Source organism: Penicillium citrinum (genome assembly GCF_028827155.1).
Source record: "Penicillium citrinum strain IBT 23319 chromosome Unknown utg000003l:1.0-4596430.0:1.0-4598250.0, whole genome shotgun sequence".
Taxonomy (NCBI): Eukaryota; Fungi; Ascomycota; class Eurotiomycetes; order Eurotiales; family Aspergillaceae; genus Penicillium; species Penicillium citrinum.
Genome location: NW_026622688.1, coordinates 937,728 through 957,849, shown reverse-complemented (window position 1 = coordinate 957,849; position 20,122 = coordinate 937,728). Strand labels below are relative to the sequence as shown.

Genomic DNA, 20,122 nt, shown 5'->3' with positions numbered 1-20,122 from the left:
CGGCGCCGGAGCTACTTTTCTACGACGGGCCCATCTTCTTTCCCGTTCGAAACGGTATACTTCCAACTTTCTCTCAGTTCAGTTTGTCCTCAGAAAGTTCTGTCCGTTATGGCGTCCGGACGTAAGGATTTTCTCAGTCAGCAGGCGCCTGAGAATTATGTCGCGGGTCTGGGTCGTGGTGCGACTGGTTTCACTACACGATCTGATTTAGGCCCTGCGCGTGAAGGTCCAACACCGGAACAGATTCAAGCTGCATTGACAAAACGAGCTCAACTTCTGGGTGCTGCAGCTCCAACTGCTTACGGAAACAATTCGCGCGAGAAAGGTGGAAAAGAAGAGAAAGAAGAAGAGGATGATGAACGATTCCAGGATCCCGATAATGAAGTAGGCTTGTTTGCCTATGGGCAGTTTGATCAGGAGGATGACGAGGCGGATCGCATCTATCAAGAGGTAGATGAGAAGATGGATAAACGGCGCAAAGCTCGAAGGTAAGTCCTTTTTCTTTTTTTCTCTTTCCTACTGCTCCCCCCGAAAACATTTGTTCATCGGGTCCAGTCCCCCGTTGTTTGGATAGATTGCCGACTAGATTCGTTTCGCCACATACAGGGAAGCTCGCGAGCAAAAAGAACGAGACGACTATGAACAGAAAAACCCTAAGATTCAGCAACAATTCGCCGATTTGAAGCGTTCACTCGCCGCCGTTTCCGAAGACGATTGGGCCAACCTCCCCGAAGTTGGTGACCTGACGGGTAAAAACCGACGAGCGAAGCAGAACCTCCGTCAGCGATTCTATGCAGTTCCAGATAGTGTCATCGCGGGCGCACGAGACTCAGCCCAGTTCGATACAACTGTTGCCGAAGATGGCGCCCAGCCTGATGAAGAAGGTGGAGATGGAACTATGACCAATTTCGCGGATATCGGTGCAGCTCGTGACAAAGTGTTGAAGGTTCGACTGGATCAGGCTGCGCTTGGTTCGACAGCTGAGAATGCATCGGGTAGCTCTACGAGTATCGACCCCAAGGGATATCTGACCAGCTTGACCCAGTCTGAAATGAAGGCTGGAGAGGTTGAAGTGGGCGACATCAAGCGAGTCCGAGTTCTGCTGGAATCGGTCACCAAAACGAATCCTAAACATGCGCCGGGTTGGATTGCGCTCGCACGTCTAGAGGAACTCGCTGGTCGGATTGTGGCGGCTAGACATATTATCGCGAAGGGGTGTGAACTCTGTCCGAAGAGTGAGGACGCTTGGTTAGAGAATATCCGACTTAATGAAGGCCACAATGCGAAGGTTATCGCTGCAAATGCTATCAAGAACAATGACCGCTCAACGAGACTCTGGACCGAGGCTATGAAACTGGAGACGGATACCCGCGCAAAGAAGAATGTGCTTCGACAGGCCATTCTGCACATCCCTCAATCCGTCGAAATCTGGAAGGAGGCCGTGAACCTGGAAGATGACCCAGCAGACGCACGATTATTGCTGGCCAAGGCCGTGGAGATGATTCCCTTGTCAGTAGAGCTCTGGTTGGCTCTTGCTCGACTAGAGACTCCTGAAAACGCACAGAAGGTTCTCAACACAGCGCGCAAGGCTGTTCCAACAAGTTACGAAATTTGGATTGCTGCCGCTCGTCTTCAAGAACAAATGGGTACATTTGAAAAGGTGAATGTCATGAAGCGTGCTGTCCAGTCTCTTGTGCGAGAAAATGCGATGTTGAAACGAGAGGAGTGGATCGCTGAGGCCGAACGCTGCGAAGAAGAAGGCGCCATTCTCACTTGCGGTGCTATAATTCGTGAGACACTTGGATGGGGTCTGGACGAAGATGATGATCGAAAAGACATCTGGATGGACGACGCCAAATCGAGCATTGCGCGTGGTAAATATGAAACTGCCCGGGCGATCTACGCGTATGCCTTACGAGTCTTCGTCAATCGCCGGTCAATCTGGCTTGCGGCCGCGGATCTCGAACGTAACCATGGGGATAGAGAGGCACTTTGGCAAGTTCTCGAGAAAGCAGTCGAGGCATGCCCCCCAGAGTGAAGAGCTCTGGCTGCAGCTTGCCCGAGAGAAATGGCAAGCTGGAGAAATCGATGACGCACGACGAGTTCTCGGTCGTGCATTCAACCAGAATCCTAACAATGAAGATATCTGGCTCGCCGCCGTTAAGCTCGAGGCAGATGCGCAACAAACCGACCAAGCCCGTGAGCTGCTGGCGACCGCTCGCCGTGAAGCTGGAACAGATCGAGTTTGGGTTAAGAGTGTCGCTTTCGAACGACAACTTGGAAACGATGACGATGCATTGGATCTTGTCACCCAGGGACTACAATTATACCCTAAGACCGACAAGCTCTGGATGATGAAAGGACAAATCTACGAATCTCAAAAGAAATTCCCACAAGCGCGTGAAGCATATGGAACAGGTACACGCGCTTGCTCCAAGTCTGTACCTCTTTGGCTTCTGGCATCACGGTTGGAAGAAAAGGCTGGTGCTGTGGTTAGGGCACGATCCGTACTGGATCGGGCACGTCTAGCTGTACCCAAGAGTCCTGAACTCTGGACAGAAAGTGTACGAGTCGAACGTCGTGCGAATAATATTCAACAAGCGAAGAATCTCATGTCGAGGGCTCTTCAAGAAGTCCCGGCATCCGGACTCCTCTGGAGCGAAAGTATTTGGCACTTGGAACCCCGTGCTCAGCGAAAATCCCGCAGTCTCGAAGCCATCAAGAAGGTGGATAATGATCCTATCTTATTCATTACTGTTGCGCGAATTTTCTGGGGTGAGCGACGATTAGATAAAGCTATGACTTGGTTTGAGAAGGCAATTGTCTCGGATAGTGATTATGGTGATGGATGGGCTTGGTATTATAAATTCTTGCTGCAGCATGGAACAGAGGTATGTAATTCCCCTTTATGCGCTTTGCCCTGGACTTTTCTTTTTGAATACTTTGCTAACTATATCCAGGATAAACGAGCCGATGTTGTCTCAAAGTGTGTCTCTACTGAGCCTAAGCACGGCGAAGTATGGCAATCAATCTCCAAAGACCCGGTGAACGCGCAGAAGTCAACAGAACAAGTTTTGAAGATGGTTGCTGATACTATCAACTGAGATATCTTGATGGATTTGTATTAACAATGACAAAATGGCGTTGAAAGGATTGTCTTTACCATGTTGAACTTAACAGCACCCATATCAATATCCAATGTACTCATGACTGACAAGATTTGATCAACACGTGTGAACTTTCACGTTGAATGTAGTGGAGTATTCAATACTGTCACTAGCAGATGTACGCTGTAGAAAATGTAAATGCTTGTCATAATATATCTGCTTTTGAATAATTCTGATAATCTCCAATCTCCCATAGGGGAATATGTACTTTACATCGTGGGAGCATCCCATATCAAAAGAAAAAGAAAAAAAAAAAGACAACAAGAGCAAAGTAATCGAGACACTCGAGCCCCGAAAGATCTGAAACTCCAAATTTAAAAATGCATCAAATGGGCATCACGAATGACAACCGGCCATAAGCCATAATTCCTAGACGCCGATATCCTCAACCGTTCAACCGTCCAACCGAGATATGAAAATAAAACCAAAAAGGAAACGAGCAGAGTGAAGGAATGTCAGTAAAGGGGAATAGGAAATAGGGAATAGGGGAAGAAAATAAGAAATGCAAAAGAAAAAGAACATGAACAGGGTATCAAACCTCAAGCAGCCATCGAAAGACACTCATCCAGTAGAGAGCCCAACTGATTACGATCGACAGCCGTACAACCCTCCCAATCCGAGAAAGAATCATCGAAGTCATCATCAAGATCCATTTCATCCTCTGCAGCCTTAATTTCCGGGATCTCACTAACCCCATTCTCCAACCGATCTTGCTTCTCCGTCTCAAGTTCATCTTCCAAATACCCTCCCATGATTTGGTCAATGATGAGAGGCATATGGCCAAGGACAGCTCCCCCCAATTCGAGAGTTAATCGAAGATCTCTAACACCAAGAGTACGTCGCGTACTTGCTTCACGAGCTTCAACCGGAAGTAAACCCGTCGCCGTATCTTTAACAATTTCCCCACGGGTAAATGCAAGCTCCTCACGTTCTAATTGCTCTCTATAATTGCGCATCATCATACCATTAATCGTTCCAGAGGGACCATTGGATCGGGTACGAGAGAAAACAGCCGATAAGACGTCCTTAACGAACGTTTCCGTTGCAATGGCCATGAACTCGGCGCAGGGCATGCCGGCGCCACTGGGGAGCGATTCTTCGTAACACATCGGTACCATACGCGCATGAATGGATTCGGCATCGGGGAATTCGCCCGTTTCTGCGGCGAGGGGTTGGGCATATCGTTTTCGGATTTCCAATTCCCAATCTATCCGTGCGAAGGACGTGTTAGAAGTTGTTCCTTGGAGCTGGAGGGGAGCTCGGGATGCGAAAGCGCATAGCATATCTGGGTGTGGGAGGGGAAAGGGTGGCCTTACTGGTTTTGTTTAATCCACCTGCACTGGCGGGGACCTGACTAGGGAGCTTTATCTGTTTCGCCAGGTGGTATTCTTCTAATTCGTTTGGTGTTATGTCATTGGGGTCGCGCTGTAGTCCCGTCTGTCAGCGTATTTGTTACTCTCACAAACGGGCATTGCCTTTCCTATACATACCTCTGGAATTGCCTTGATGCGCCGCCGGTCTCTGGGAGGTAATTGCATAACCTCCGTTTTCAATCTTTGTTCGGCGGCATCTCCCGAGACTGGCTTCGACATCATTGAAGGCTTATCGTTCGCCGACACCCAGTTTGCGACTCCATGATCGGGGAGGTCTCGAGTGAGATTTCCGATAATTGCGCAGACAAAATTGTTATGTAAATGTTCGGTTTTAGGATCGGCGCATAGAATAGGATCAACTCGCGACGCGTATTCATTCTGATTGTAATGTCCTAATAGAGCGGAGTTAGCGAGGGAATATCACAAGATTTTGTTTTCAAATAAGGCTGGACGAAAAAGCGACAAAGAATACGAGGGGACTAAATCTGCGACGATATTCAGCGTCGCAGATCCGCGGCATACCTAGTAGGAAGAGAGCAGTGGCCTCCTTGTACTCAGCCCACTTATCTCCAATCGTAGCCTTCAAGTCCGTATATGAATGTTCCAGATCAAGTCGCGGTACTGAAATTAGAGCTCTTGAAGACTTGACAGCTGTCGTAGTATTTGTGGCCGCACTCTTTGCCGGACTGGAGGCCGAGTCGGTGCGACTCAGGGCGGCCGGGTCGATCTGCATGGTTGGAGGACTCGCAGGAGCGCGACGAGGCGAGGTTGATTGGAACTACGCATTCATGAAGGATGATGTAGAAGGACTGAAGATGAGAAGATCGGATGAAATGTCGAGATGGGGAAAATGGAATGATGGGGGAAATGTTCTGATGATGAAAAAAGAGGGAGAGAGAATGGAAGGAGGTTGGAAGGTTGGAAGTTCCGCCGTGGTTTTCCCCGCCAGAACGGACCGCCTCAATGCAACGCAATATAAAATGGACTATAAAAGGATATACTTGAATATAGATTGAGTTTAAATGGAAAAGATGAATATTTTAGGTACAGTAGAGATGATAGAGGGTATAGCTACGCCAATTGTACTACATCTTCACTCAAAACGCCAAAGAGTTGCCCGATCTCGGCGATGATCTCCATGATTTCCTGCGACAACTGACCAGTCACCAGAACTATATCAGTGAGTAAATGAACCAATTTGAGTGGTACCAGACAAGGAAAACTTACTATACGCATAGAGTAGAGCACAGTCCTCGTCGGTAGTCAACTGTGAGGCCTCATGGTCCTGGCGATATCGGTAAATGCGAGCCAACAGTCTGTCGCGAGCATGCTCGATACTGGGGAGAACATCGCTGAGTGGATATTCAAGTTTCATAGATGAAGCCATCACTAGAGAATGCCATGATCAGTTAAAAGTGATATCCAATCCACATAGGATGTAGTTGTATACGTACCCGAAAGAAGATGGCTGATGCGCGCTGAAAGTTGTCGTCGTTCAACGGCAGTATAACGAAGTAGACAAACTTCGCCTGCTGTTGCCATGTCAGACTTCATCAATTCGAGATTCATTGCATGGAAGGCATTCACGACGTTGCGAGTGCGTCGAATAATGTTTGTATAGATACTGTCGGCAAAGGCACTGCGCAGTTCAAATTCAGAACGGGCCGAGGCAAGAAGAGATTCCAATTTGGAGAGATATCGCTCCAGTTCAAGTTTCTCTCGAGCAGTCATGTAAACGACAGCCTGTCCACCTTTTTCCATACAAGACAGCGGATCCCGTTTCCAGACAAGACCAAGTCGCAGCCAGAGAAGACTCAAGCCATCCTTTAATCGTTCTCGTGCGCTGATGGGCCAAATAAGCCGAGTAATGACAATACCCCATATACAACCCGAAAACACAGCAACAACTCGATGAAGTGCGATTTCAGTGATGATGGGCTCTTGCCCTCCTTCGTCTTGTCTCCCATCGGCCTCTTTTTGGGATAGAGAGTAGGCGTAAAGAACGGACAAATTGTAAGTGAGCATGATAAAGCGACCCATAGGTCCATTTCCTTTGACAATCGTGATCCAAGCCGTCCAACCAGCCATCAGCCACCCGAAAAAGGCGAGACCAAAGACATTGCCGAAAGTGATATCCCAAGCAAGGACTGCACATAGCGCACCGAGACAGGTTCCGAGGAAACGGGCGTATCCGGTAGTATTGGAAGCGCCAATAGTCATCGAACAAACAAGCATGTACGAGAGAAGACCCCATTCACCCCTCCAGTGGGTATAAAATGGTCGGGTGGAAGGTAAGAAAGCCGGCAAGGCATAGAGTGCAGCACCTGCACCGACTTTAATCGCATATTTGGTATCATCACGACGGAAACCCTCAAAAGATTTCCAAAGCCGATAGCCCAGTCTTTCTCTAACGGTCCTTTCGGCAGCAGGTCGCAGACGAGCTCGGGCATTGGCAGAAATTGGGTTCTCCGGGCTTATGGGGGCAATGAAGGCATCTAGCGGGTCAGCATTATATCGACAAGGGGGAGGAGGGTAGGATGAGCATACCTCTATTTACGGCAGCACTTGATTTCTTATATTTCCAGATTTTCAACCAGCTCCAAGATCGTCCGTTGGGTCTTTCCTCGGATTCGAGCTGTAGCTCGTCCAAGATAGCTAGCAATTCGTGGAGTTGCTCTCCGAATTCAAGTAGAGAGAAACTAAAGTGTCCACAACTAGCAGACACTTCTTCAAGGTCTGCCTCGGCTTCTGGAGTCTTCATTTTCATTGCCTGGGTTTGTTGGTAGAGCTGTTTGAGTGTTTTTTCTCTTGATTCGCGGTAAAGTTCAAGGGCACGGTCTAAACTCGTGCGCAAACGACTATCCACCGAAACCTTGTAAGTCGGAGCTGGTCCAAAGGGGACTTCGTTGAATATTTCTTTCATTGTGAAAGCCAGGGATCGCTATGGGTCGTCAGTATTATATGATCCAGTTTTTGAGTTAGGTTCAGTTCTTGAAGAGAGTCTCACCATAGCTGGTCCCAAGTGCGAGATGAAAATTGTAAATACATCCGCCGGAAGTAATGGATTCCTCTCATCATCCCTTCTGGGCGATGCTGGAGAGTTCAAAGTTCCACACGGGGAGATATCTTCCTCGGATCGCTCCTCGATAGGTTCAAGAATAGATCCATCAGGGAATGACCACGACCGCTCGAGAGAGGCGAAATAATCCGAGCGAATGCTGCCATGTGGGTATGAATTTCCACTCGATGATCCAGACTCTCTGGCGATAGTCTCTCGGATCAAACTAAACTGCAAAGATGCCGCACTGCGCAATCCGCCTAGGTTATGGGTGATATCTTGCACCCAGCGCACAAGGTTCTTCTCTAGTCGATATTCTTTCTCAGTACCGGCGACAAAATGCTCGAGTTTTGCCTCTCGGACGAGATTATCAAGCTGGCTGTAAGCTTTGCGATGTTTGGCCTCCGTTTGTACAAACTCGTCCGACTTAAGCACTTCCTCAGAACCACTTAAGAAGCTCTGCGTGATCATGGCTAACATGATAGCCAACGTATCAGCCGATGTGACAAGATTAGCACGAAGTTTTTTCCGTGCAGAAATGGGAAATATCAAAAAGGATACCGCCATCGCCATGATCACACCCATAATCACCATTTTAAGGACCTGAGAGATCTTCCTCAAGGACAAATCTCCGCTCTGCACAGCACCCTCTTTCGTCAAAACGGTGATTGTCGAGAGAGCCGTAAGTGAACAAGCAACATTCACCAAAGGATCACCAAGACGCTGCTTCGTCCATCCAACGAAACCCAATCCACCTCCACAAAAGACGATCAAAACAAGTGCATGGCCGAGAGCCGGAGCATTCAAGACATCTTGGAATAAGTTTTCGAACAACATACTCGAAACCGACAAGAAAGCCGAGTAACAGAAGGCCAATAATGCACATATCAGCGCTCGGAACATACTTCCCTGCGACCTGGCCGGGTGAAAATACACCGTAACAGTCGCAACCATATGTTTTCCATCTTGATTCCCCAAATACATCGAAAGAGCCGGAATAAAAGTCGCAAGAGAACCAAGTAGGTATGCTAGACTACACTTGAATATCCCAATACCTTGCTCTGACTTCATGAAGAGCATCAACCGGGTTCTTAACCCTCGTCCCCATGCATAACCCCGCTGTAATATTCCATTATAGTGCGTTTCGATCTCACCGGTTAATAAACCGCGGCGCTCATCATCGAGTTCGTTTGCGACGGGATTATGTAGGCTCACCAGCCCTTTTAAACGTTGACCGGTTCGTGGAAGGACGAAAGTAGCTTGTCGGAGCTAAGAGAGAACCGACAATTAGAATATTATTGCTTCAAGTGCTGATTTGTGGGAACTGTCTAGCTCTGACGTACCTGAGGCCGTAATAAACGGCGTGGAATGGAGCTACTAGGAGCTCCAGACGTCGACATTACGGGATTTTTAGGGTTGAATATGGCCTCATTGTGGGCCAGACATAGTTAATATTCGTCGATGTAGCAGGATAAGATGCGAATCCTGTTTTCTCTTTGGATCGTCGCAATTTGCAGGAGTCCACGTTGGCTGCCAAGCTGCCTGACGAAGTTGTGCGCGTGAGCGGATTCTGCCACGCGCTGTGGAGAATGCCACGCACTTTCAACTACAGACTGTTATTATGTAGTTGGTGTGGGATATTGAATTGATACCGAAGGTGATAATGTTGAATGGCATGGAAATTAAAAGTTGAGATAGAAATATACTGCAGAACATCCTTCTTCACGCGTAGTCACAGATATCTTCAACCTGGTATATATGTAGTACAATGTATATGCATTTGCGTCACCTACAGAATGGGTAGCGTGCAATGCTACCAAGACAAATTTTTTATGTATGCAACAAATTTGAGAAGAGGAACAAGCCTGTTAGTCAAAAGAAGACGTCAGAAATCAGAGATTGTGCCAATTGAAATTCCCAAGGTTGAACTAGATGTAATTTAACGGTTATAGCGAGAGGTCAGTCACTAGCCAGTAAATAACACCAAGTTGCAATCCAGATTATATCATAAAGTACACTGATGTATACACGAGTTACCTTTCCTAAAGACAGTGAGATACTTGTATTGAATTAGGGCATTGTAAGCTGGTATAATACGCAAGTACCTACAAGTAGGTACTTCTAGTAATATAATATCCATAGCAAAAACTACATTTTGCTATGTGTAACATATAAACCCTCACTACTAGATTATATGCTTACCCTGGTATGTCAAGGTCTACAAGTTCATACTAAGAAGTAATCAATAGTATTGATCCCGGTTCCAGAGAGGTCACTGACGTGAAATTGAATGAAAGCAACTTAAATGCCCTGATAAATTCTCAACTCATCTATTGCAAGCCTTCCACCTTCCACACCTTGACAGCAGCATCTGCACCAGCAGAGGCAATCTTCGAGCTACCATCAACCCATGCAACGCCGTTCACTCCCTCCTTATGAGCATTACTGACCTCCAGCTTGGTACCGGGCTTGGCCAGGCTCCAGACAAAGACGTTGGTATCCAGAGATCCACTCACTACATGGGAACCCGCCTTGTTCCAAGCAAGCGAGGTGACACGAGCTGTGTGGGCAGTCCAGCGATCCGTGACTAGACTGCCATCAGCCACCTTATGCACTAAGATCCGTCCTCGCGCATCTCCAATGGCAATGTTAGAGGCATCGGGAGAGAAAGCCAGTTGAGAAATTTGATCTCGCGACACTTTAATCTCGGATTGTGCAGACAAGCTTGAGCCGGAGATATTGCAAATTTGAACAGATCCATCCTCGCCACCAACGGCTGCTAGACTTCCATTAGCAGCCACAGTCGTAACGGGGACCTTGTTCTTGTATTCGCCCGTCTTCTTTCCATCCTGGAAGATTTCGACAGACTCAGATGCGCCAACCAGCACGGTCTTATCACCCGCTGCCACACCCTTAGGCTGTCCGCTAAGCTTGGAAGCACTGCCAGTGAACGTCTTCGCACTAGCATCGATAGAGCGAATCGTGTCGTCCCAGCCGACACTGTAAACACGGCCCGTGCCTTCAGATGTCGGTGCCAGACCGGCAATGAAACCGGGGTGACCTTCACCCTCGATATCTTCAGCAATTCCCGTAGCAACATCCCAGCTGCAGATACGGCCGTCAAAGCTTCCCGTCCACAGAGTCTCCTTGTTGTCCAATGTGGATTGGCCGAGGGAGGTAATGTTCTTTTGGTGGCCTTGGACCACTTGGCGGGGCTCAGGAGTACCCTCAACGAGGTAATTCAGATCACCGCTCAGAGATAAACTAATGAGCAGATTATCGCTTCTAGCTGGCGGCCAGACAACACCGACCTGTTGATCACGAACAGCCAGGGCGCCCTCCTCACCCAGAGTCCAGCTCTGAGTAGCTTTACCAGCTTCCACATCCCAGATTTTAACAGTCCGGTCAGCGCTAGCAGTGACGAATTTCCGAGAATCCTTGGACCAAGAGAGACCGAAGATACTACCCTTGTGCTCTCCCTCGCCAATCTGACCACGGGCCTCGCCCGTCTTGCCATCGTAGAGCCAGATCTTCCGGTCCGCCCCAACACTAGCCAAAGTCGAGCCATCGGGGCTGAACTCGACGCCGTAGATGTAGTTGGTATGCTTATCTCCAATGCCGGTGTTGAACTTGAAAGGCGCACCGTGGTAAAAGACCAGTCTCTTATCGTCACCGGCTGCGGCAGCACGCAGAGGGCGCTGCTGCCTGATGGAGACGGAGTTGATTTGCTGCGTATGGCCATAGATTTCGCCAACAGTGTTTCCGCTATCCCAGCTGATGCAATGACCGTATCGTTGCTTTCCATCACCAACAGCGATGATCCGTTGGGAGTCTCCATCCCATGCCAGATCATTGATGCGTCCATTGACAATGCTATATTCACCCTTGGTAATGCCGTCTCCAAGGCAGTCCCATACTCTCACGATACCAGCCGTGTCACCACTGGCCACGTAGAATCCAGATGGGGCGAACCGGGCGACTGTTGTTTGGGCTTTGTGTTCGGTGTATTGTCTCGCGGTTGCGGGATCATCGATTGAGCGCAAGAAGATGGATTTATTCGACTGGAGGTGATTTGGTCAGGAATGGAGCCTAGGGAGAATTGGTGTGGATTGAAGGAGTCGTACAGCATACGCAAGTCGTTCACCTTTAGAGTCAGATGAGAGTTGAGTGGGCTGACCACGCGTGGTGGAGGGGCTTGGAGCCCAGATGGATTCTATAGCAATTAGCATTGTGATTAATCATGCTGAATGAATTAACTGCATACCGTTTGTGATTGACATTGAAGGGGAGAGAGTAGTTGAAAGTGGGAGAAGTTGGAGGAGGGGAAAATGCAAGTTGTTTATCGACTGACGTCGGGCCAATTCGTTGGCGGGGGATGATCCACTCCTTTGCAGACGACACAATTAAACAATTAGACAGCTGATTGAAATGTCAAGTTAGATGCTCACAATCAAATATTACAGGAAGAGAAAGAAGAAAAAGATGATTTGAAAGATTCATATGGTCAATCCACGCTGAAGTAGTAATACAGGTTGCGCCCCCACTATCATAGTGGGTGGCTGATTTATACAAGAACGCCATACATAGCCCCTGGAGGGATTCCAAGTACAAAAGCACAAAGCATAAACAATACAATGCAGACCGATCTGACCTCCTTTGCGTATTCCTTAGCGGTTACGGTTCTCCATCTTCGCCTTGAGCTCTCCAGCCAAGATTTCGGGGTGTCGGTGGACAGAAGGCATCAGGCCGAGGCCCATGGCTCGACGGATAGCCTTTGCAATTTTGCGCTGGTTGACGGGTCGTAGACCAGTCTGGTCTCGGTGCTTAATACGGCCAAGAGGGGAGACATATTCGGACATGACGGCAAAGTTCTAATCAGTCAGAATATTAGCGACAGTTCTTCTCGTGAAGTTGGTGTTTGCCAATATTCGAAAATGGAAGGATCCACAGGATCTAAATTGTTTCGCAAAAGCCAAAAAGAGGGAGAGGAGAGAAGAACATCTTTGCGCACCTTGTACAGACTCAATGGGTCCATGTTCAAAGCATCAAATGCATCCCGAGAAGGTCCCTTGCGCTTTCCCCATTTCTTCATCTCAGCCGGGCTGAGATCATGAGGAGAATAGATATCACCAGCCTTCCACTCGCGGGTTTGGAACTTCTCCAAGGCACGGCTCTCACCCTGAGCCTTTTGATCTTCAATCAGTCGGAGACGGTTCGGTAACCGGCGTCGGGACACTCGGGGGCCTATCACATCAAGATCAGTACAAAGAAGAGCCAGGAAGATAAAGCGTGATTGACAAAGAATTGAAAAGGGAGATTTCCAATTGTAGATACGGCGACATACTCTGTTGTGAGCCGGTGGCTCGTTGAGAGGTGAAGGCACTCATGGCCGCTGTCGAGCTCCAGCGACACGCCGAAGGAACGGCATTGGCGACATTGCGCAAGAATGATGATGAGGAAAAGAGATTGAGAGACATCGTGTGTATGAACTCTCCCAGAACCGAGTGATTGACGGGTGGGGGGCTGTTCGAGATTGAAACGAGTTGAAGTTGAAGGGAAACGCAGTGTAAGTCGACGGGTTCTTTTTTCGCCCCGCCAAGACTTTCTCCGCGTCGACTTTTGCTTTCCACCGCGCTTCAACTTCAACTTTCTACGTCCTCCCTTTTCAAACCATTTTCTACGGGTTTAATCTACGGGGGTGAAGCTTGGGAACTCTAGCAATTTCCTAACACAATGCAGTCTCATCTTTCGAGACGTATTATTCGAGCCATTATCAATAATGAGCCACTCCGTTTTTCCCGTTGTCGCCGTACCCAACTCTTGCATACAATCTCCCCGGCGCGAGTACGACCTACACTGCCCAATTTAAACAATGTCACGCGGAGGAATCTTTTTGCCTTCAATATTAGTGCTTTGGAAGGGGGAGGTCCCCAGGTTCTGGCTTCGGAGAAGGGTTTGAAGCCAATGGTTGACTTGAAACGGTCCCTAGAAGACAGGAGCCGAGCTCCTCCGAACTTTACTCTTGCGAGAGCTTTCCAGCTTTTCTTTTCTACTAGAGTGGAAACTCCAGGTTCGATCAATTTGTTTCAAGCACGGTTACTCTCGATTACCTGGAAGCATATGAAGGCCCAGCAGGAGGAGTTGACTGATAAAGAGTGGGATAGTGTTTTCTCGATTGAAAGCCTGGAGCGAATGCTATTCGTGCTGTCCGAGGTGGATTGTCTTCCAGAAGCGCGTGATACGGTTCTCAAGATTGCTCGCTTTGCCTATCTTGAGCTCTGTGCTGATCATGGGTTCGGTCCCAACACGATTAGCCGACCTGCTCTGCTCATCTACATCAACCTTCTGTCCATGAACGGTAATCCGGAGGAAGCCAGACAAGTCATTATAAACTTTGGAGGTCAATTGCGCGGAGCTAAGCCGTCCCCGTGGTTGACGGTGCTCAAGGGATTTGCCATGAAGGATGACCGGCGTCAGCTTCGCAAGATCACGCAAGAACTCGATCAGCATGGCGTGAAGTTTGATCAGTCCTCGCATGAGGAACTAATCGAGATACTTGTCAACAATGATTTGTTTAAGGCGGCCCAGACCGTTTATGAATGTCCTATTGCGGGGCATGCTGAACCCTCTATCACCGCTAAGATCGCTGTCATTAAATCTGCCATCCTCAACAAGGAAGTCCAGTGGGCTACGCCTATATTCGAATCCCTTCCGCACGGCCCAACTACGGAGACTGCAGGAATTTCTTTGCTTTGGGAGGCCTCCCGAGGTAGCAATGCGTCTGTGCTCGCCGAAAAGGTCAAGTCTTGGTCTGCGAAAAACGCGCAAATCAAAGAAGCAATTACCGTTGCGGATTTCAATGCTCTTATCGAGTATGCTGTTGCTATTCAAGATCCTCAACTAGCTATTGAGCTCGAGGCGCTGGCCGAGGAATGGGATGTTTTCCCCAATGAACAGACCTATATGCTTCAGCTCGAATCTGCGACTAGTTCCAAGGATGTTAAGCGGTCACTCAAACTTTTGGAGTCCCAGGTCGATCCCAATGTTCTGGCTAGCGACAATCTCCCACTTGCCAATCGACTCATCACTATGCTATGCGCTTCCAAGCAGAGCGATGCGCTATTTGAGCGTATCTCAGCCCTTCTGGATCCCCTATTCCAGGATAACGTACGCTTGGAGCCACAAACTGTCACTGCTCTTACTCGCATGCTTTTGTACCGCCACGACTTTGGAGCAGTCTCTGAACTACTTCGCCCTCGTCTAGGAACATTCGATAGCGAGGGCAAGAGCCTGGTCCGCGCTGCGCTGGTCGAATTTATCATGGATCCTAGTCAAAAAGACGATCACGTATGGACCATCTACGAACTTTTCAAAATGGCGTTCCCTGAAACGGGAGTCAGCACTCGAACAGAGTTGATGTGCTCTTTCTTTAATCGAAACCGAAGTGATCTTGCAGCTCTGGTATTCGGACATATGCGCCAGGCCGAGGATCCCACCCGTCGTCCGAAGCCCGACACATACGCTAGGTGTCTACAGGGCATTGCGCGTGCAGCTGACGCGACCAATTTGGAATTGGTACATAACATGCTCAAACTGGATTTGGAAGTTGAACTCAACACACGTATTTTGAACGGTTTGATGCTCGCATACGCAGAGTGTGAAATGCCGGAGAAAAGCATGGAAATTTTCCGACAAATTCTTCAGTCGGACGAGGGCCCTTCGCACAAAACCCTAGCTATTTTCTTCAAGGCTTGCGAGGGACATAATGACGGAACCTATGAAGCCACGAAGATGTTGAACAAGATCAAAAAGCTCGATATCGAGATTGATCGTCGTTTGTATAGCTCATTCCTCGAAGCACTGGCCGCCCAAGGCGAATTTGAACTGGGCACTGAAGCAATTGATAACATGGAGAGTGAAATTGGGGTACCTCCTACAAGCACAACGTGAGTATTCCATGGATACAGCTGTGGTTAGTGTTTACTAATTCCAATCTAGGATTGGTCTCTTCTATAACGCCTCGCCTGCTCAATTCTGGAAAGACAAGGTCGAGGCATGGGCTCGGAAGAAGTATCCTGATCTATGGGCACATCTGTCTAAGACAAAGCGTGTCGACTCTGATGATGGTTTCAAGTTTGAAGGCATCGTGAATGAGACTTGGGTGTAGTCGCGGACTGTATAAAGTCAAGCTGTTTCCAATTATGCTCCAAAACATTACGGCCTGTGTAAATGCAGCAGCTATAACTAGCATTGTAATAATATATCACTTTCTATCAAACTCGCCAGTTCTCAATTGAATACTCTTTAATTTCACCTTGTAAGTTTGAAATAGTAGTCCATTACTATAAATGGCAATTATGAAGCTAAATAAAGATCCTCTTTTATATGCTCATTATATTCAAACAATCATTTGTTCTATTCTTGCAGTAAGTCTTCAGTAGACTCATTGTTACGCTCTCGATTCAATCTCTTTGTTCCATTCTTGATCCCCCAAGCCTATTATTGGTTTAATAAATGGGATTATCACCGGGAAGCATTCTTTGTTAGTCCTCGAATTCTGGCCAGACCTGATATTATTTAAACACACCTCGTTCCTTTCCAAGTTTTTTTTCTAACCAGCTCATCTGAAAACAACAGTCTTAGCATCGATATATAAGAACTCCCAGATTCTCCCACATCTTCACAATGGCATTCCGTATCGTCGAGGAAGTCGAGTATAAAACGTACGAGGAACGGCGCATTGCCGGCGAAACTCGTCAAAACTGGCTCAGTGACCCTTCTCTCCCATGTCCCATCAAAAAGAGTGAACTAACCTTCAAAGACCTCGTCCACGACGCAGAATGGCGAATTGACCAACTGGGCGGACCACACGGTATTCCCTCATCATTAGAAACCCAAGCAAAAGCATTGAGCCTGACCCTCAAAAACGAATACAAAACATATTTCATTTCCAACCTTGAAGAAGACGAAGATGAGATGGATATCGGTTTCGAAAATTGGGGTGGAATCACCGGTCCTGGAGTAATTATCTTACAGAATATTTTCAAAACCTTTAAACTCCCCCCTACCCTTCCATCCGGAAGACCCAGTGAGAAAATATTTCCTTATATGTCACAGGTTACCCAAGCAGTCTATCAAGCAGAATTTCATCTTACAGACCTGAAACATATATTTGTTTCTGGCATTGTGAATGTTGACACGCGACAATTTGTAAGCCATGAAATTCATCACGAATCGAAACAACTTCCGGTTGAATTCAAACAAGTTTTAACATGGGAGTATGGAACAGCGGACTATCAGGCTCTTCTTGCTACTCGAATTGGGAAACTTGTGGTTTATTTGGTCCTTGGAGCTTTTGAAAGGGGAACTAGACGTATTGCTAGGGTTGCTACTTGGTTTCATACTAATCGTTTGGCGGACACTACTAACCTGCAGATGCGATTTGATATTGAGGAAGTTGTTCCTGAGATTGGCGATGGGCCTTGGTGAGACATTCTAGATTGCCTATATGGTTTATGAAGCATTTGTGGCTTTTAGACAGTAATATGAAAAACGATTAGAGCGAGAAATAGATCATGTTATTCGTCAATTCTAGTTCATTCAGCCCTGGCCTACTTCAAGTAAATTGATTATAATTCTCTTTGGTTGTAGTCCCTCGCTTTTGAAACACCCTCAATCATAAGAGCCATTGAATGAAAGAGAATAGATAAAATTCAGGTTCTATTGTAAAGATCATTCCATAATATTCTTACAACAATACTCACATGAAAGTTGCAAATCCCAGTCACATATTTAATACCTTTAAAAACGATATTTAACCAGCAGCATAGGATTTAAACGAAAATGTGACTGGGAAGATTCAGAAGTATTAATTATCACTTGTATAAGGCCAGTCAAGTATCAAGTTTGCTCTTCTCCTGAATATAATTCAAATGTACTTCATAGAATTTAAATAGGTATATTGCATGGCTCGCTGATAGTATAATATGAAGTAAAGAAAAGCCATATCTATAATAAATGCATAGATGTAAATGCAACGCCAAAGAAACTATACACAACACCAGAAACAATCACGCTAAACTTGACACTCAAAGACTAAAGATGCCACTCCTCTTCTTCCCATGAGGATAAACAATTAAAGCAGCAACAAACAACCCAACCGAAATTCCAATCGCAGTTTGAATCATCCCATACCCCAAAGAAGTCAAAGAAGACTGATTCGTCGCCCCAGTCGTCCCATTAACATCATTGTTCTTCACGGCCTCCGCATACTGTAATCCCGAAATGATAGATCCACTAGACGCCAATCCAGACGGAACAAGTGTAAAAATACCAGGGATAATCGCAGCAGCCGCATGACCATGCCAAATCCGACTATACAAATTCGCAATCAAACCGATTGTAAACGCACCAACTGTATTGGCAACTTGATTCGAACCGAGTTTTTTCGTACTAAAGTAATTCGTGACGTATCCGCACATTCCCATGAAGACGGTTACGGGAAGTTGTTTCGGTTTAGCTTGATTGATTAATGCAGCGAATAGACAGAATAGCGCGACGAACGGGAAATGTTGCGCATACTCGTTTCCCCAGATTGATAAACTTTCCGTCGGACATGAAGAATCTGTCGTGGCGTTTCGATCCATTAGGCCGTATATGGTCGTTCCTACTGTGACGCCGTAGCCGAGGAAGAGGGAGTAAATGATTGTGAAGACCATTCTGATAGAACCGGCGTTCATTTGATGGGATTGAAGTTCTAGAGAAGAACTGAGTACCGCGAAACCGGGAAGAATCATTGCGATGGATGATTGAGCCATTGCCGCGAAGCAGAAGACTCTATCGCCATTGTGTTGGATACTTCCAAATGCACGGGCTAGGAAGGAAGTTAAGATTGCGGCTGAGACTTCGAGGACGTTTGAATATGTTGCTGATGCCGGGGCGAGAATGTGTTGCATGAATCCGACTAGACATCCCAATACAAAAATGATAGGCAAATCGATTGGACGGGCACCGAATGAGTACGGGCCTACGGCGACACTGGCGAGACCGGTTAGAAGGACTAGAGTCCAGCGATTATAGCGAGGTTTGCGTTGCATGATTTCGTCTAGGTCTTGAGTTGCGGATTCGACGCCGACAAGGTCGTGGACGACATTCTTGTAGACGTTGTGTGTTTCTGCTAGACGGGATAAATCTAGACCCTGGACCACGCGGATGATTTTCACTTCTGCGGTGCGAGTTAATGGGTCGTCGAAGGACATGAACATACATCCGGGGATGTATAAGAATTGCGCTTTCACTTCCAACACGTTGGACGTCATGAGCATGTATTCTTCCAGGCGGTGGGTGGGAGCACCATATTTCATCAATGCACGACAAAGTTGCATGATGTACTGCTGGCGGGCGAGCAAAGCCGCAATGTGTACCTTGAGCTTGACATCTTTCTGAGATTTGCGCTTTTGCTTCTTGCGCTCTTTGTAGCCCATCGGTGTTGTGGCTGTGCCTTCTGCACCTGGTACTCCCACCTTTCCCATACCCATTGACGCAGCGACAAGCGATGATGTATAATGGTGACCACTATTCTTCTCCTTTGGAGCATCGGATGGTTTATGCAATTTGTTCAACTTGTCGAGTGCATTCGGCTTGCTGCCGTTAGAATTGGCGTACCATTTGACCTTTTCCTTTTTACCACCGGGAGTCGTAGTCGAACTTGTCGATGTACCATTGGCATTGCCATTAGGAGAATTTCCATTTTCTAGCGCCACATTTGGAGTACCTGGGGTACCTGGTGCTGTTGGTGGGAGAGTCTCCGTAGCAGGGTCCGTTTCGATCGCTGTAGTAGCCACACTCATACGACTAGCCGCAGGTAGATTATTGGCATAAACCCGGAGCAGATGAGACAAAAGACCACCATTGAGTGGCGTAGATGCTCCGCTCTCCCCGGGGGTGGTGGCACCGGATGGAGGCTGTGATTCTTGAACCCGGTAAGACGGCAAGCCGAGGTTCCTGATGAGATGTTCAGCCTGGGAGCTGTGATCATGACCATTCAACTGATCCTCTTCATCCTGCGCGAGTCGAGCCTGATAACTTTTCAGATCATCTGTTGCGCCGAAATGCTCTGTTGAGAAAGTCGTATCCAGGCCATCTTCGCCAGCTTCATGAGGACGACCTAGGGCCTCGGCTATTGTCCCGGCACGGTCTCTGACTCGTTTGCTCAGGGTTCTCCAGCGTTGGGAGTAGGATGTTGTGCTGGGCATATCACTGGCCTGATCTTGGACAGGTGCCTGGGGACCCGTCGATTCATGATGGTCCAGGCCGTTGTGATTGTCATGGTGCTCATCTTCTAGCACGGAAGCGTCAAAAGAAGGCGAATTAGGTGAAGGAGTTTCCTTCTCTCTATCAAACGAGCCGGACATGGAAGTTCACGAATCACTCAGGGACGGAACCAATCGGATGTGTCGGAAAGGACTCTTTTTTTTCCTCAAGAGTATTTCCGGGGAAGTGAATGTGGGGGTTGGTCAATGTGT

At 47.5% G+C, this 20,122-nt stretch overlaps 8 protein-coding genes across 8 annotated transcripts; 3 read left to right on the top strand and 5 right to left on the bottom strand.

Annotated features, from left to right (window-relative positions):
- Positions 1 to 108: 108 nt before the first annotated feature.
- N7469_003621 (U4/U6-U5 snRNP complex subunit PRP6) lies at positions 109 to 3,104 on the top strand (the record flags this gene model as incomplete). The annotated part of the gene is given in 4 exon segments (XM_056642541.1): positions 109 to 488; positions 607 to 1,967; positions 1,984 to 2,891; positions 2,961 to 3,104. 4 exon segments carry the CDS (start codon positions 109 to 111, stop codon positions 3,102 to 3,104), a joined length of 2,793 nt encoding a protein of 930 aa, XP_056501953.1.
- A 602-nt stretch (positions 3,105 to 3,706) lies between these two features.
- N7469_003620 (TADA1 family protein) lies at positions 3,707 to 5,273 on the bottom strand (the record flags this gene model as incomplete). The annotated part of the gene is made up of 4 exons (XM_056642540.1): positions 3,707 to 4,374; positions 4,484 to 4,592; positions 4,658 to 4,932; positions 5,063 to 5,273. 4 exons carry the CDS (start codon positions 5,271 to 5,273, stop codon positions 3,707 to 3,709), a joined length of 1,263 nt encoding a protein of 420 aa, XP_056501952.1.
- Positions 5,274 to 5,611: 338 nt separating this feature from the next.
- N7469_003619 (FUSC family protein) lies at positions 5,612 to 8,998 on the bottom strand (the record flags this gene model as incomplete). The annotated part of the gene is made up of 6 exons (XM_056642539.1): positions 5,612 to 5,712; positions 5,768 to 5,929; positions 5,995 to 7,035; positions 7,088 to 7,481; positions 7,548 to 8,867; positions 8,942 to 8,998. The coding sequence occupies 6 exons, from the start codon at positions 8,996 to 8,998 to the stop codon at positions 5,612 to 5,614; spliced, it is 3,075 nt and encodes a 1,024-aa protein (XP_056501951.1).
- Positions 8,999 to 9,928: 930 nt separating this feature from the next.
- On the bottom strand, positions 9,929 to 11,878 carry N7469_003618 (WD40 repeat domain-containing protein; the record flags this gene model as incomplete). Its single annotated transcript, XM_056642538.1, has 3 exons — positions 9,929 to 11,659; positions 11,723 to 11,811; positions 11,863 to 11,878. The coding sequence occupies 3 exons, from the start codon at positions 11,876 to 11,878 to the stop codon at positions 9,929 to 9,931; spliced, it is 1,836 nt and encodes a 611-aa protein (XP_056501950.1).
- Positions 11,879 to 12,265: 387 nt separating this feature from the next.
- Positions 12,266 to 13,075, bottom strand: N7469_003617 (mitochondrial 37S ribosomal protein bS18m; the record flags this gene model as incomplete). Its single annotated transcript, XM_056642537.1, has 3 exons — positions 12,266 to 12,469; positions 12,610 to 12,842; positions 12,943 to 13,075. The coding sequence occupies 3 exons, from the start codon at positions 13,073 to 13,075 to the stop codon at positions 12,266 to 12,268; spliced, it is 570 nt and encodes a 189-aa protein (XP_056501949.1).
- A 256-nt stretch (positions 13,076 to 13,331) lies between these two features.
- On the top strand, positions 13,332 to 15,765 carry N7469_003616 (uncharacterized protein; the record flags this gene model as incomplete). The annotated part of the gene is made up of 2 exons (XM_056642536.1): positions 13,332 to 15,544; positions 15,597 to 15,765. 2 exons carry the CDS (start codon positions 13,332 to 13,334, stop codon positions 15,763 to 15,765), a joined length of 2,382 nt encoding a protein of 793 aa, XP_056501948.1.
- Positions 15,766 to 16,283: 518 nt separating this feature from the next.
- N7469_003615 (uncharacterized protein) lies at positions 16,284 to 17,087 on the top strand (the record flags this gene model as incomplete). Its single annotated transcript, XM_056642535.1, has 1 exon — positions 16,284 to 17,087. One exon carries the CDS (start codon positions 16,284 to 16,286, stop codon positions 17,085 to 17,087), a length of 804 nt encoding a protein of 267 aa, XP_056501947.1.
- A 599-nt stretch (positions 17,088 to 17,686) lies between these two features.
- N7469_003614 (threonine/serine exporter family protein) lies at positions 17,687 to 20,011 on the bottom strand (the record flags this gene model as incomplete). Its single annotated transcript, XM_056642534.1, has 1 exon — positions 17,687 to 20,011. The coding sequence occupies one exon, from the start codon at positions 20,009 to 20,011 to the stop codon at positions 17,687 to 17,689; it is 2,325 nt and encodes a 774-aa protein (XP_056501946.1).
- Between the last annotated feature and the right edge of the window lie 111 nt (positions 20,012 to 20,122).